Below are 17,298 nucleotides of genomic sequence, written 5' to 3' on the forward strand. Positions count from 1 at the left end.
TGAACGATTCGGCAAATATATTCATGTTTGACAGAGTGAGAGGAAGCTATAAAGACAAAGAGCATAACTACCATTATAAAACACCTCTAAGGCAAAATGTAGTTCATCACTTTGGAACTATATGCAAAAATATGCAGAAGCAGTTCTTGCATCTATTCTTAAAAATGTGTCTACGGGCTCCGACGTACTTTAACAATTTAACAATTCAGGATTTTAAGATTTGTGAAATACTTCCTCCTTTGTTTATCTATGGGCAAGGCAAGAAAATGTGATAACCACTGGCTTTTCCTTGGCCACAATATTCCGGAGAGACATGACAATCAACAAAAAAGAAAACGCTCAGTTGGTGTCAACTATTATTAATGTAAGACCGTGTACGATATTTCTTTCACTGTGAAATTACACACAGGGCAACTAAGTGAACAGAAAAACTGTGTCAGATACAAAACTCTACCAAAAGAATATTTAATAAGATCACTTACAGGAGATTAACAACACCATGTTACACAAAGCCTAACTCATAGATGTGCGTGTTGTGGCTATGATGACTATTCACTTGAATGAAATGAAATAAATTACAATGAGTAAGTATTGCAGTGTAAATGAAGTCTTAAAAAAAAACCCCAACAGATCAGCGTTCCTAAATAAAGATTGCACATTAGACAGTACCAATGTTTTCTTCTATTCCTAAAACAAAAACCAAACTCAACTGATCCATTTGGAGGAGATGAAAACACAAACAGTACACAAGCAAACAGCATCCTTCAGGTGTAACAAAATGTGTGTTTTCTATTCTACCTGTTCAACATACAGTGACTGTAACCGCTAATTATCACCATGTCACGCGATGCATTAATCTTCCATGAAACGGTGACACATTTTTAATTGCGAGGATACGAGAACGAGAACAGCGTTTCAAAGCAAATATCCGAAAACCATTTTGCCATAGAAAAATTGGCAGAAGCACTTGGCATTTTTAGGGTCTTAGGAGTTCGTCACAGTACGGGAGAGTATAGATACACGTCACCTTGTTTCTTGAGAGATCTTTCTGTCGCATTCATTAGTATCTCGAGCTATCTATCTATCTATCTATCTATCTATCTATCTATCTTGGACACTGTCTTATTGGCTTTTTTATTTCCTGCTGGACTTTGATCACATTAATCTCTTCTGTGGTCCTTTTTCAATAATACCTCTTCATATATATAAACGTAAAAATTAAGAAATTCATGTGAATATGTGGTAAGACCAGAAATACTGCGTATATGTCAACACATCCAAGCTGTGTTTGTAGGTAGAGGTAGCTTCCCCGAGTAGCGAGGGACTAAGTAATGATTCCTCTAATGATTAAATGAAAATGTCTTCGATTCCATCTTCCCATCTTGGCGTCCTCAACTCTGTGCGAAGCAGTTCCAAAAGAAGAAGCAGCTCCGTCCCTTCAGGGCTATTTTTGTGAGATGTAATCAAAACGGGACACAATGGGCCGGGACTCAGGAGAGCACAGTGAGGACTACAGTGCCTTTGGTCTTTTTCAGGATGTCCACAGCTTCAGCGTGAGTCACGCCCTCCAGGCAGTGTCCGTTCACAGCAATGATTTGATCTCCACGCTTCAGCCTGCCGTCCTCCATGGCTGCCCCCTGAAGAGGAGAAAGACAGGCCCACGATCATCCACCAGAGATCACAGAGCCTTCACGCTGACATAACGACACATACAGTATGTTCAGCAAAATGAAGCTGGAACAGAATAATCCTGATGTGAATGACTGATTCAGAAAAATAAGGTAAAAGGCCATGAGATCCACTAACTCACAATGTGCTGTGCTGTTATAATCTACAGTGGGAATGTTTATTTAATGTTGCTGAAACAGGTAAAAATAGAATAAAAACGTGTGAAAGTAACAATACACATGATAATAGGCCGAGTATTGTGTTTAATTGTACTTGTATGGCAAAGAATCAGCGAAATATCTTGTTAAAATACTTTGTGGTTTCAAAATGGACAACTGATATATTGTTGATATTGTACTGTTGTAGTATTATACTGATATTACAACTAGGAAACAAAGCCTGCGGAATGTTTTCTCACCTTGTTGAAAACGGTTTTAATGTAGATCGGTAGATCCCCATGTGGGCTGCCAAAGCCCCCTACGATGCTAAACCCCAGGCCTGAGGAGCCCCTCTCAAGAGTGATGGTCTTATACGTGCGAGCGCTGTGGGGAATAAAAAATAAAATCAACGGAATGAAGTTGTGGAATAGCTTTCTATCCGTTTCATTTATTTTAGCCTTGTTCGCTCATTTACATGGAGGCTCGAACACCAGTGCTGTGTTATTTTAGTTTTAACATAATCCAACATGTGAGGTCAAGATGTTACAAAATAAATCTAGAAATTAAACACAATTTTGTCAACATGAGTGGGTTCAGGTGAGAGTTCGAGAAAAAGAACCACCAAGAGCAGCATCGTAACTAGCGGGTGGCCATCTGCTTCAACCGACGGAGCTGCTGAAGGAGATAAACACTCGAAGAAATGCTAATGTGCACGTGTGTCACCAGTGGATGATTCAGCTCGACACTGAACAGGAGAACATTGACACCGATGCTTACCAAAGGTTGTTGTGAGTCCAGGAGAGACTGCCGGGCTGGACAAAGGACGCGGCATGGATTTCACTGTGGTCCTGCGTACTGCATCCCCAGGAGCCTGGCGCCACCTCCAAAACCAACACAGACATGTTGAGTTTTCATGTGTCGTTTTTTTGCGACGCTGCATTCACTGACATCTCTGACCCTAACCCATATCTCCACGCTTAACTCTGAACCAAAACCTAAAGTTCCTCAGGTTCAGCCTGGAGGCGGACGAACAGTCTGCAAGAACAGAGACATTTGTCATCTTGAGGTAGTAAGTGCAGGACAGGGCAGTGCAGGACTTCTGCTCCATTTCACATTAACCACTCCTGTTCCTGACCAATCACACATTAAGATGTTGGAAACCGCTTGAGAAAACCACGGAAGACTTTCAGGGCCACTCATGAGAAAAAAACATTTCAAAGAGGTAGAGTCTTTTTTTCCCCTTCCATCATCTACTTTGTCGTTGAGAATAAAGTGAAAACATCTCCTCTGCTGCGTCCCTGACACTCCTCCACAGAAATTCAGTGAGAACGACGGAGAGCTGCACGCTTCACAGTCTCTTCAAAGTACTAATACTGATAACTACTCTGGGTTTGTTGTGTTTGAGCTAAAAGAGAAAGCATTTCTTTGTCACTCGTCTATTCTGAAGTTCTACCAGTTCAGCATTCACATGCGCTGGCGATTCCAACTTGTATTTGTGTCTATTTATGTGCAATAAGGTCATTTTCACTGGTATATCTATTTCATGTTTGTTTCATTTATAATCCCACAAAATTACTGTTATTAACCAACCTGGAATCTATAACTTGAGTCATAATACTATAATGATTCCTGCTTCAGGTATTCCACCTGTTCATTACGTCCCACTCCGGCTTTAAATAGACTTGTGTGCCTTTCCCTCTCTCCTTTTCCCAGAACATTGTTTAGAGAGGTGAGCTGTCCATCTCTGCCCCATTCATGTTCATAATGTAATGTAATGAATGGTACTTATTTCATAATAAATGTATTTTACTGATCAGAATGGATCCATGGTGTGTTTTTGCCACTGCAGTTTGCGATGCTGTGTACATACAAGTGTTGCATTTCTTTTCTTGAGTTTATATTTTGGTAAAAAGTCCGTCACTTGGTTTGAATTGGAATATAGTAAGCTAAGATATTGCATGTGGATCTTGTAGTTCAGGCTCAGAAGCAGTGTCCACGCCGTCTTGTCAGAGGGCCTATATGTATTTTATATTTGTCAGGCATGTTGTTTTGACTTTTAATTACATCGCATGTTTCCTGGAACCTTGCTCGCCGTGCACGCAGAAGGTGTGCATGTATTTTGTATCGTCAGAAAATAACAGATGGTCTCCAGAGAGAAGCCTGTGTCCAGCCGGTTTGTCACACTATCAGCACAATGCAGAGCTCAACCTCGCCAGGTTACATACAGACTTTTAGTCTTATTTTGACTCTAACATGATGATCTGATCACCATTCTCTTGAGCTGCCTGCTAGATGCTATGAAAGGATCATGAATGTAAGAGTATATGACGAGTGGACCTGCAAACCTGGCACTCCCAGGGATTTTTGTTATCTATTTCTTTTCTGCAGGCCCGAGACCAAACTTTCTGTTTCTTATTGCTACTTCATACATCCAAGCATACTCAACACAACAAGTCTGTCCAAGGATCATCTTCTACACTGCTTTATCCAACTTAACATTGCGGGGATTGGAGTTGAACCCAGCTGACTGTGCGTGAAGGAAGGGGACACCCAATACAGACGGGCAGTAAATCGCAGGAAAAAACACGGAGACAGACTGATACTCATAAAACTCACTGATCTTTGTTAAATACATTGCTTGCTTATTGGTATTCTTCTGCAGACTTTTTTTTCTTTCTAATTAAACCTGAAACCACTTGTAACAATAATCATGACATCATTGTCTTGCTTCTCCTTATGGAAAGGACAATATCTCCCCCTTGTCTGCACATGTCGAAATTCAACTTTGTAGCACCTTAGATACTTAAAGTTTCATCCATCTAGGAAACATCCCATTTTTTCATTCATTCATTTAGTCCCTTGACAAAACACAGTAGCACAGAAATAGCAGACATAAAATCTGGGATTAGCAATAAAAAATTCTAGCGGGTTCTTAAAGAGTACTTAATGCAATTTACCTGCAAATTAACTCACACAACTGTGCAAAGCAGTGATTCGGATCTTTTGTTTACATCAATTTGTATGTAGTTCCATCCATCCATCCATCCATCCATCCATCCATCCATCCATCCATCCATCCATCATCCATCCATCCATCCATCCATCCATCCATCCATCCATCCATCCATCCATCCATCCATCCATCCATCCATCCATCCATCCATCCATCCATGTTGTTCACATTTACTTTTTGTTTTGAGTGTTTTCACCCACTTGAATCAGGATAAGTAAACCATTGATGTTAGTCTTCAATGACAGACCAACACATGATTATTTAATTACATCAATATATAGGTACAAAACATGTATTTATGCTTCTTGTTCAACATTTGTGTTTGAACCAACTGTGTTTCATGTAATAATGTAAACCTTTACAAATGCAGCCATGGGGTCACAGGAAGCAGACTGTGAGATATTCTCCAACAATATGGAAGAAAACCTCACTGGTGTTATTGCTCAGAGACTTACTGCCTCCCAGGGATTACATATTAACTACTGTATGTCTGTGTGTGACACTACCTGCAGACTGATGGTTCCTGTGGCATTCTTCAGCAAAGATCCAGCAAGTTCGTGAGTCATTCCCTCAGTGGACACATCATTGATGCTCAGGACCCTGTCACCTGTCTGGATGACACACACACACACACACACACACACACACACACACACACACACACACACACACACACACACACACACACACACACACACACACACACACACACACACACACACACACACACACACACACACACACACACACACACACACACACACTATTGCTTTGCACCTTCCAGAATAACTGTACAGGTTTATTGTTAATCTCTTGAGACGTATTCTTATAACCACTGTCCTCATCCTTGGTGCTTTTAATGATGAGTGTACATATGAAGCGTCTTCATGTCTTCCCTAATCGATACCGCAAATATAATACATGTTTTACATGACCATTATTTTAAAATACACCGCTCAAAAAACTAAAGGGAACACCTAAACAACACAATGTAACTCCGTGTATCACACTGGTGTGAAATCAACCTGTCCAGTTAGGAAGCCACACTAATTGTGAATCAATTTCACCCGTTGTGCAAATGAAACAGGCAACATGTGGCAATGAGAGGCAATGAGCCAGACAACGCCTATAAAGGACTGGTTCGTCATTTCTGGCTGATGTTTTGGTCACTTTTGAATTTTGTTAGTGTTCTCAGTCCTAGAGGCAGCATGAGGCGTGTCTACAACCAACACAAGTTGCTCAGGTTGTGCAGCTCATCCAAGATGGCCCATCAATCCGAGCTGTGGCAAGAAGGGTTTGCTGTGTCTGAGATCCTCAGACCCCCTGTGAGACCAGATGCTGGTGCAGTGGTTCCTGGGTTCCTTGTGATGCAGGACAATGCCAGGCCTCATGTGGCTGATGTGTGTCAACAGTTCTTCCATGATGAAGGTATTGATGCTCTGGACTGGCCTCCCCATTCCCCAGACCTGAATCCAGCTGCGCACATCTGGACATCATGTCTCTCGTTCCATCCACCAACCACACGTTGACCACAGACTGTCCAGAAGTTGACTGATGCTTTGATAAAGTCTGGGAGGTGATCCCTCAGGAGAACATCCGCTGCCTCATCAGAAGCATGCCCAGGCATTGTAGGGAGGTCATACAGGCACAAGGAGGCCACACACACTACTGAGCCTCATTTGGACTTCTCTGGACGAACTTCCGCTGACCTTGGATCAACCTGCAATGTGATTCTCAACTTTAAATTTTGAGTATGATTCCAAATCCAGACCTCCATGGGATGATGATCTTGATTTACATTGATCATTTTTATGTTATTTTGTTCTCATCACACTCTACTATCCATTGAATAAAAACTTTCAACTGCAATATTTCATTAATTGAGATCTAGGATGTTTTATTTTAGTGTTCCCTTTATTTTTTTGAGTAGTGTAGATAAAAGATATATTCGATCTTGGGAAAAAAAAAATTGTATTTCAGTGGAAATAGCTAAGGCTTGAAATACACCACAGAAATATTATTATTTTTAGTTTTTTAATTAACAGTAAAGCAAGACGAAGACTAACTTATGGCTTTATTGGGACAAAGGCACTGGCAACTGAACTTTAAGGAGAGATTAAAAACATTGAATCAGTTGATTGCAACTTGTCCCAAGTTTGTGAGAATGAGTTGTCATTTCCATTTCAAAAGAGAAAATACATCCGAAGGCATGAAACTCAAACAGGCTTGTTAACAAACTTTTATCAAGCGACTGACACCTAAGAAAGCAATTAAACAAATATGAATCCTGTCACCCTAAACACACATGAAACAGCCCACTGAGCAACAGTGATCCAAATGCCGTCTTGAAGACGTCTTCAGGGAGGCTAGAATGAATGGTTTTTGTACGTCTTTCCTGGACATTGCATAGAGGTCCTGTCTGGACGTCATATTAATGTCCAGACAGGACCTCTGGATGACGTGACGCAATGACATTTTTTATTTTTTTTTTACATTTCCTAGCCACTAGACCAACAGTACACTTTTGCTGATGACAATTCTGACAACAAACTTGTACACATGTCACTTATATCTGAAAAGCTTAAAAACATATGATAAATCGATGTTATCTCAGGCACACGTTCAGTCACAATACTTGTTTGAGCCCGTCGTATATAAGTGACATGATTATGTATGGAAATGACATTTTAAGGATGTCGTTTGGACCACTCTTTGCTCAGTGGGAGCATTCTTCTCACAAAGTGTAGCTTGAACTGTAAGTGTTGGCAGTTTATGGACACGACTAAAGAAGTAAAAAGTCCACACATACACACAGGCGTGGACACATGGCTCCCCCCACCTGTAATTTCTGTGTTTTGGCAGCCAGTCCATTGGTATCCATGGTAGCAATAAAAAGAGGAACGTTGCCATGGGGACTTCCCACTCCTCCAGCTACACTGATGCCCAGCGAGTCACATGGACCCTGCAGTGATACCACACACACGATATGAACCATGTTAGACATTATGAGGTGATCACATGGCAGACTGAGGACATCATGACATGTAACACTTCAAAGGTCTGTAGTGATTTATGGAGAAACCAGAGGGCAGGGAGTTTCTTTTGCCTTACTTTGAGGGAAGTTTCAAGAAGTAAACGTAATGAAAAAGAAGGTGTGAGTAGAGTTCAAGACCCATGTTTTAATTTCTAGATATGGATAAAGTATAAATCCAGCCAAGACAAATTAGACAAAACGAGCTATAGTGCAAAGCCTTTGGTGTAGCTGGTGCTATAGTTTCATGATTATATATAAAGATTGTAGATACATTTTCCACTAAAAGGCTATAGCACATCACAGACAATTTCATTGTACATGGATTTAAACTCACTTGGTGTGAGATAAAGTATGAGTAGAGGGAGATACAGAGAGATAAGAGTTATTCAAGTGAGTTCTTTTGATGGGCAGCAACTTAAATGTGTCTCATAAATATATTGAATGCCATGAGAAAAGTGTGCAAAGCTGCACAGCCTTAAAATATCTATAACTTGACATTAAGTGAAAGAATAATCTTTTCAATGAGGGCAACTCATTTTTGTCACTTCAGGAAGACATTCAACAATTGAAAGGTCACTGCCATCTGTACAGCAGGGTACTCATAAACACCTTTAGCTTTCATGGGCTATTTGCTAACTGGCTTACCTTGTGAATGATTACTTTTCTGATGTCGAGGTCTTGTAATGCTGCAAAAATTCAAAGATTGATGAATTAAATTTTTATTTCTGGATGGCGAAAGCACACTTTAAACGGATGGTAAATTGCATTACAGGCAGAGATGTGTGGTTTGCAGTCAATTCTAGTGAACACAATAAAGTGCCACTCACTGGTTTTCCATGTTTTGTTATCTGTCTCCCTCTGGTGACTGAAAGCAGCATCACATCCACTTGAGGGGGTCAGTGTGGAACAGTCAGAGTCTTCGCTCTGGATAAAACACAACTTAAAGTACTCCTAGGTTCACAAAGTACTGATGTTAAAAAAGTGCAGGACAGTAATAGATAAGCTATGTACTATGCTATATAAAAATAAATCTCAGTTAATGCAAGACAGGACGAGTGAGTAAGTAAACATTTTGGTGATTTCTTTTAAAGGAACATCGAAGGGAACAGCGTACCTGACTCCGTTGTGAATACTGCACCCCGGCTTTAAAACGTGCCACCTCCAGGTGAACTTCTCCGCCACAGCCCTGAGAGTGACGGGACATCTTGAGTAAACTACTCGTGAGTTTACAGACTCTGCTTGTGGAAATATAAATGTCTCTGACCTGGAGAAGTGTCTTTGCATGCTCCTGCGATGCTGCACGGACGTCATCCCCGTTGATTGACAGAATCTGGTCACCTAGCAACAGCCTGCCATCTGAATCCGCTACGCCTCCTCTGATGATATCTGACACAAAGATGCCCGTGTCATTACTGTTGAAAGAAAACAGAGGTCAAAAACTACATCTGTTCCACGCCTATGGAATAAATTATGAGACCTGTGTGGCTGCTGTTTAGCATAATGTCACACTTGATTTGTGGAAATAAATGAAACTGTATGACTTAGTATGTGTCTGGTGTTCTCCTCAGTGTGAACCTGTGGTGTGGTTCGAAAACCTTTATGGATATTATTCCACTTTAGTGTGTGATTTTAGTAAGCATCCATCACCTTTTTTACCAATAAGATCTTCATGCCCCAGATTTCTCAAACATGTAATGTAGAGTCCGTTTATTGTTCTGAGGGCTTGGTTGAACTATGCACAGGTGGAGGATAACATGTCTACAACAGCCAACCTGCATGCAGTACTATATTATAAAATCCTTAAATGTGAATGGCATAAGCAATCCCATTAAAAGGGATAAAATAATTTCACAGTTAAAACGAGAAAGAATCAATATTTCCTTTTTATAAGAAACATTTGTCAAACATAGAGCATGAGAAATTTAAGAAAATGGGCTTCGGAAATACATATTTTTCCTCGCACAGAACAGGGGAAAAAAAAGGTGTAGCTGTCCTCATAATAAACTCTGTCAGTTTTGAATTTATCTCAGAACACAAAGATAAAGAGGGCCGGTTTGTGTTGGTAGGCAGGTTAGAGCAGAAAGATGTTACCTTATCTAACATAGTAACATCATCTTTTTCCCAGAGATATTTAACCTCATTGCTACAGAAACAACAGGAAGCTGTATATGTGCAGGAGATTTTAACTTGGTGCTTAATCCTAAACTAGACCCAACTTCTGCAGAAAGGAAGGACTTCTGTAGAAAAACGAGTTAAGAAAATCTTGGAAGCAGGACTTGTTGACGTATGGAGAAATCTCCATAAATATGATCAACAATTCACTTTCTACTCCGCAAGGCATAATATGCACTCCAGACTAGATTTATATCTTCATGTTTAGCAAAGATTTAGAGTGAAAGACTGCACAATCAGACAAAGAGACATTTCTGATCACTCTGGTTTAACTATGGAAATCAGTATAAATAGAAGAGGCAAAAATACTTTAGGAGATTGAATACAGGGCTATTAAACAGTAAAACCTTTAAAACGGCGATGGCTCAGGAAATAGAAAAATATTTAGCCTATAATGACAATGGAACAGTCAGTCCAGTAATATTATGGAATGCAGCCAAAGCATTCCTTAGAGGGAAGATAATTGCTGAATGTACCATAAGTAAAAAGATGAGAACAAAACAGCTATTAGACCTGCAGAAAAAGCTAAAAGAATTAGAGCGGCTCCACAGTAGGTATAAAGACCCGGCCATACTTGAGCAAATGAGACCTTAAGCAGGAGATTGATCAAATTTTAAGTGAAGAAACTGAAGAAAAGATAAGATTCATTAACCAACAATACTATGAGGCCGGATCCAAGTCAACTAAGTCACTAGCCTGAAAAATTAGGAAACAATTGGCAGAAAGAACTGTCTATAGAACTCGAGATCCAAAAACAAATAAATTGACCACCAAACTTGAAGACATTCGGAGGGCATTTAAAAAAATACTATACATTATTGTATACACAGCCGGACAAAGCGGATAAATGTACCATACACAACTTTAGACCTCCCCTCCACTGGTGAAAACGAAACTGACAGGCTTACCCAGGACATTTCCTCTGAGGAAATCAATAGCTGAATCTCAAATCTCAGGACCAATAAAACACCAGGTTGTGATGGATTTCCTCCAGAAGGGTATAAGAGTATGAGAGAATCTCTATTTCCATTATTAAAGACTTCTTTTAACTATACCTTAAAAGGAGATGCTCTCTCACTATCATGGAATGAGGCATTTATTTCAGTTGTACCGAAAGAGGGGAAGGATAGGATGGACTGCAAAAATTATAGACCAATTAGTGTCTTAAATGTAGACTATGAATCATACGCAGCAATACTGGCCAAGAGATTAAGTACAATAATGCCCTTCTTGATAGACGAGGACCAGACAGCTTTTATACGTAACAGGCAAAGGAGCGAGGAGAATAACCTGAGAGGTATAACAATTGGTAATGTTGAAAATAAAATTTGCTTATATGCAGATGACGTTCTGATATCCATTGAAAATCCAGAATCAGGTATCCCGCTGGTCATGAATATTTTGGAATCATATGGCAAATGTTCTGGTTATACACTCAACATCCAAAGAACCCAGGTCCTGACCTTTATATTTGCACCAACAAAACATTTACTCGACAGGCATCAATTCGATTGGCACCAATCACAAATTAAATACTTTGGTGTGATATTGACAAAAGATCCTTCACAGTTGAATGATAACTCCAGGCTGATAAACAGAAGGATCTATGATGATCTGGACCGGTGGAGCCTGCTCCCCCTCGACCTTGGCAGTAAAATACGGACAATTAAAATGAACATTCTCCCGAGATTATTATACCTATTTACGGCACTTCCAACAGAGTTGCCTACAAAACAATTCAGGGAATGGGATGAGCGTTTTTCAAGATTCATTTGGAGTAATAAGCGACCACGAGTAAGATATGCAACATTGCAATTGCCGGGGAAGGGGGGGGGGGGTTGACTCTCCCGTGCCTTAATGATTATTATCAGTGAGCCAAGCTCAGGCCTCTGGTGTGCTGGTGTAATCCAGGCTATGAAGCAAGATGGAAGGACATTGAATTGTCACTAATGGATATTCCTCTACAGTCTGTTCTGGGTTGTTTGAACAAGCTCCATGAAACTTGCCATCTGCGAAACCCATGGGTTAGTATATCCCTGAAAACCTGGTCCAACGTTGTTCGAAAGTATCGACGTCAAGGAGAAATACAACTGTTGCGCTGGTCTGCATTCCATCCACACCTCCTCCCTGCTCTGCTGGATCATAAATATAAACAATGGACCAAACCAGGAATCACCTCCATCTGTAGTATCACCAAAAGTGGTCAACTAATTAGTTTTGAAGATTTTTGTCAAAAATATGATTTGGCTAAAGAAGACTTTTTTCGACATTTACAGATCTGGCACTTTATTATAAAAGAAATTAAGACTCATGGACGTAAAGACAATTCATCTATAATTCAAATATTTAACAAAGCATATGACTCTAAAAGCCCAAAGGGCATTATTGGTAAATTATATAAAAGTTTTATGTCCAACAATAAGAATTCTACAGATTAAATTAGACAGCGTTGGGAGAAAGAAGCCAATATAGTAATTTCAGACGACATATGGCTACAACTCTGGAAAAATGGATTCTTTAACAACAAGCTCCTTACTATGGCGAGATTTTAATTTGAAGAATCTTGTTCAATTTTTTATTACCCCAAATCAGAAGTGAAAATGGAGTGGTTCAGCGGTGTCCTGCTGGAGGGAGTGTGGAACGGTTTCTGCAGACTGCTTCCATAAATTCTGGTCTTGCCCCAAATTTAAAGAAATTGTGGAAGGAGGTACAACAACTAATATCAAAAACCCTGGGTATTGGACTGGATCTTTCTTTCATGTCAATGTACCTGGGAGACCTTCCAAAGGGTTTGAGCAGAGGAGACTCATACCTGCTGAGGATCATTATGGTGGTGAGCAAAAAGGCAATAACCAAAGGTTCAATCACCCACCATGAAACTGCTTAAAAACATAATGAACCTGATTCACAAGATGGAGATACTGACTTTCACACTGAGAATACAAAAAGAAAAAGGAAACTCAAAAACTCTTAAGGACTGTGTATATCTGAGTACGTAATCGCGCAAAACCTGTGCATTGCTCCTACTTGTTGGTTACAGTATATATATATTTTTTTTATAATTGTAAATATCCTTACCCTCAATTGTTTTGCATGTTGTTTGAAAAAGCAAAAAAAACATAAAAGTAAAAAAAACCAAAAACATGTAATGTAGTGTAATATTATCTTGTGATCATCTTATAAAGAAGATTGCATTTATTTATTTATTAATAAATATATTGGTATTATTTACACGCTTAGCAAGAAAGTGTAAAAAGACTAAGCTGTTATGAAAAGTAATACTATTGAAACAACCTTGGAAAAACAGCATTGCGATGACACTTGTGAAATAAGAACTCAACTCATGCGTTGCGCTTCAAAACCTAATTCATGATAAATCCAGTTGTAGAAACACAATTATTTAGCCAACAATGTGTGCTATTTTTTGGCTCACTGGGGAATATAATGCGTAAACAGTGACAGTAACAATTGTATCCAGGATTCAGTGAAGGAATAAAGTAGCAACATTCTGATTCAAACCAGGTATGAAGCATCTTAAAGCACATAAAACCAGATCCATTGGATAGGAAATGTCTTCCAAAACATATCACCAAAGTCCAACTGACCTGATTCGATCTGACCCACTTTATCTGAGTCACTTGCTTTTTAAATGGTGGAAAAAAAATCTGTCGGCTTTCCCTTACTTGTTTGTCAACCGTCAGAAAACAGGTGGTGTATTTATGCTTAATCCCATGTTAAACTCATAATCAACCACCCTGCAGTTGCCAGGGAGAATCTCTGCAATCTAAACGCATGTTGAGTTGAATATGGTTAAGAACGTTTGTCAAGCAGTTATTTAATCACATATGTGCAAAACATATTGCATCTTTACATCATTCAGGGCTTGAATCACAATATTAGAGTAATAGGATAATAAGATCCTGACATGTTTTTCCATCTGAGAATGTTGAATTTGTCACATTCTGGTTAAGTAGCAGCAAGACTGTACCTCTTTCCCACGGTAGTGAATCCCAGTCCTTCTCCAGGACGAGGCTTCAGCTCCAGGCTGAAGACGTCCCAAAGGTCCTCCTCCCTGTAGGCCTCCTGATGCCTAAAAACACACAGCTGGACCCGCTGCGTGGTGAGCCGCAGCACGGCGATGGCCTCGTCGTGAGTAGCCTGTCGCAGGTCTATGCCATTTACCTAGGGTTAGAGTGTACAGGCAGTGTATGAGTGAGAAATGTGTAACATTCAGTTATTTTAATATTCAGAAAATAAAAGTTAGTGGCCTTTGCTCATGTGGCCTTTGCATAAGGCCAATTTGAATCTTTTCAGACGACAAACTAATTCACTAAATACAATAATGTCAAGCGCAGGACAAACCCAATATGAAGTATAATGACCATGAATTATCTTTAATTTAATAAAGACTGACTGAAGAATTATAACAGCATAATGAAATTAAAATCAGTGATGGAAATGTACACTATATGTCTAAAGGGAATTGTACAAATCCTATACTGATAAGGGAAGGATGGATGAAAATGTTGGAATCAATAAAGATATAAAATGGTGATCAGAGATCCATATAATATTTTTCTATTATGTTGCAAGATTAAGATACAATTGGGGTGTGTGTGTGTGTGTGTGTGTGTGTGTGTGTGTGTGTGTGTGTGTGTGTGTGTGTGTGTGTGTGTGTGTGCCCGTGTACCTCTAATATCTGGTCCCCAGCTTGCAGTCTTCCATCTCTTTGTGCTGCCCCGCCATAATTTACTTCATGGATTATTACTGCCCCCTGGTGTACATTTAAGAAAATCACACCTGAGTACAGGACCATATTCAACACAAGAGTTTCTATTTTACTCCAATCAATCGAGCTCATATACACACACACCATATCGAACGCCTAATAATAAGCTGTAATTGATTTGCATATCATCAACAAATGACCCGAGTTCATCTTTACCTAGAAATATCCAATCATTGAATCAATGAGGTGATCATGCAGTTGATTCGATGGTTATTCTTACCAGCAGAGTGTCACACCCTCCAACAATGCTGAGACCAAGGCCAACGTTTTCTTTACAAATCTCGATGGTAGTTTCTCTTCCAGCAGCCACTGGACAGCTCGCAGGGTCAGAGGTTGCAGGCACAGATCCAAGCCAATCAGATTGTTCAATTGGAGAGGTCTGCAAGGCACTGCAGGACGAAGAGGAGGGGGAAGAGACCGGAGGGAAAGGGGAGGACGAAGGACAGAGCGAGGACGGCAGGGAAAGTGTTGCAGGGACAGGTAGAGGACAGAGGGGAAAGAGACTCTTGGAACGGCTGATGGAAAGCTTGACAGTGACCTGGTGTTTGAGAATCAAACTGGACACCTGAATACAAAGAAGACGGGGGAGTCATAAATCATTAAATCAACGTGACCTTGAAGAGCATATTGCACAAAATGTGTGTGTGTGTGAGGGTGTGTGGACGCATTTGAACCTTGTCCACTGACAGTCCAGCTAAAGGTTCATCACCCACTGCGAGGATTTTATCTCCAACCTTTATTCTTCCATCCTGCAAACAGAAGCATTAATAAAAAATGTTTGCGAGGGAATATTGAGGGGAAGTGAGATAATAAATCAAATATGCCCTCTGGAGAAATATCTGAATAACTATTGCCTAGGGCTGTACATGAAAGCTTATTAGTACATGACGACACTGCTTTAAATCCGAGCAATTGTCATTTGAAGGGTAATCTGGTTTAAATATATGTAAAATGCAGATACACTAGGACCTTTGCATCAGGCCACTTGAGCATGAACTGTACAGTAATGTGGAGCTCATAATCGCCTCTTTGTTCTGACAGATGATGACAGTGATAGCCAATAATTTAGAATGCATTAGATTAGATTAGATTAGAGATTAGATAAGACTTTATTAATCCCACATGGGGAAATTTGGTCATCACAGCAGTTTTACATTGCAAAAAATAGTTAAAGAATAGATTAGAATAGAATAGATATACTTTATTAATCCAAGATTTATTCGCATGAAACGCAAAACAAAAGCCTGTATTTATAAAATGAGGATTTCAGAAATGTACTCTTGATAGACTTTTGATAGGAGGTGAGAAATATAAAACAGCAGTGAAATAAAAATCAATTCACTTGAGGAGAAACTGACTGTTTAATTTGCAATAAAAGTTTAACAATGAATGCATGAAATGAACCCCTGTGTAAATAAATTGTTTATCGTATGAGTGAAGATAAAGCATGATAATGATGTTGACTGATGTCACACCTTACTGGCAGTGCCGTTCTGGATGACGGACCGGACCACCAACCCCTCCTTGGACTCGTCTTCTGCCAGGCAAAGACCAAGACCTACTTCATCCTGGAGGCAGAGTTGAGGAAATAAACCATCAACTTATACTATTAAATTCCTCACAAATATAAGTAAATCATCCATCTGTATTTGTTCTGATATTGACAGTGATTTCAAAGGGTTTCCATGTTGTGTTTCTGCCTCAAAGCACAATAGATAAAAGCTTCCACTGTACTGTTTGTTCGAGCAATTACAAAGGATCAGCAGGAGGAGGGGAGTGGTTGAATCCAGGATAAGCTGAGGGTATTGTACCTGAGGTAGGGTAATATGTTCAACTCCCCGGGATAATCCTTCAGACGAGGCGGCGTCTGTCTGGAAGTCAACCGTGTCCTCGCATTCTCGTCTCAAGCCCAGGACTGTTTCACCAAGAGCTGCCTTGTTTCTAATAGAACAACGAGCAGTTAGCAGTGAGCAGGTTGCTCAGTGTTTGAGCCAAAACCCAGTAACGTCAATGTTACCTGATGAGAATGATCCTGACTTTAGATGGAGCATTATTTATGATGGTGGAAGCATTTTGGTGACTCCGGCCATACAAAATTTGGCCATTAATCTAGAAGAGAGAGAAAGAAAAAAAAAATTGACTCCTTAGAAATCCACTTTTATTTCATTAATTTCCACGCTATTTTTCCACCTTCACTTCCCCCACCCTGCTTCGAGGCGCTCCTCATCTTTCTCATCTCTCACAGGCGATTGCTCATTGCATAAAAACTGGGCCAGCACCAACCATCCTTCAAATGGTAATTTGTATGATAAGTCTACTGTGAAGGTGCTGAACAATCTCTATTCATTGATGCCCCCAGCCCACAAACCCAATGCTATTCTTCAGCTCCTTTCATTTTTGAATTGGACGTTTTGTCTCCCCATTCTTAAATCTCATTCCGTTATTACAATATTTTGTCTCTGCC

The 17,298-nt window shown here is 39.9% G+C and overlaps 1 protein-coding gene across 1 annotated transcript in view; it reads right to left on the reverse strand.

Moving 5' to 3' along the window:
- Nucleotides 1-345: 345 nt before the first annotated feature.
- Nucleotides 346-17,298, reverse strand: part of LOC308109457 (multiple PDZ domain protein) — a 46,266-nt gene continuing 29,313 nt past the window's right edge. Inside the window, exons 29-44 of the mRNA XM_080463025.1 lie at nt 16,852-16,943; nt 16,646-16,775; nt 16,310-16,402; nt 15,509-15,583; nt 15,055-15,399; nt 14,736-14,819; nt 14,034-14,227; nt 9,138-9,285; nt 8,988-9,059; nt 8,701-8,824; nt 8,519-8,559; nt 7,679-7,801; nt 5,346-5,450; nt 2,604-2,707; nt 2,087-2,210; nt 346-1,637 (exon numbers count right to left, since the gene is read on the reverse strand). Of these exons, the coding sequence (XP_080319151.1) occupies nt 1,491-1,637; nt 2,087-2,210; nt 2,604-2,707; nt 5,346-5,450; nt 7,679-7,801; nt 8,519-8,559; nt 8,701-8,824; nt 8,988-9,059; nt 9,138-9,285; nt 14,034-14,227; nt 14,736-14,819; nt 15,055-15,399; nt 15,509-15,583; nt 16,310-16,402; nt 16,646-16,775; nt 16,852-16,943 (2,001 nt within the window). The 3' untranslated portion in view covers nt 346-1,490. The remainder of the gene's footprint in view (nt 1,638-2,086; nt 2,211-2,603; nt 2,708-5,345; nt 5,451-7,678; nt 7,802-8,518; nt 8,560-8,700; nt 8,825-8,987; nt 9,060-9,137; nt 9,286-14,033; nt 14,228-14,735; nt 14,820-15,054; nt 15,400-15,508; nt 15,584-16,309; nt 16,403-16,645; nt 16,776-16,851; nt 16,944-17,298) is intronic.

Source organism: Lipophrys pholis, assembly GCF_963383615.2.
Source record: "Lipophrys pholis genome assembly, chromosome: 5".
NCBI lineage: Eukaryota > Metazoa > Chordata > Actinopteri > Blenniiformes > Blenniidae > Lipophrys > Lipophrys pholis.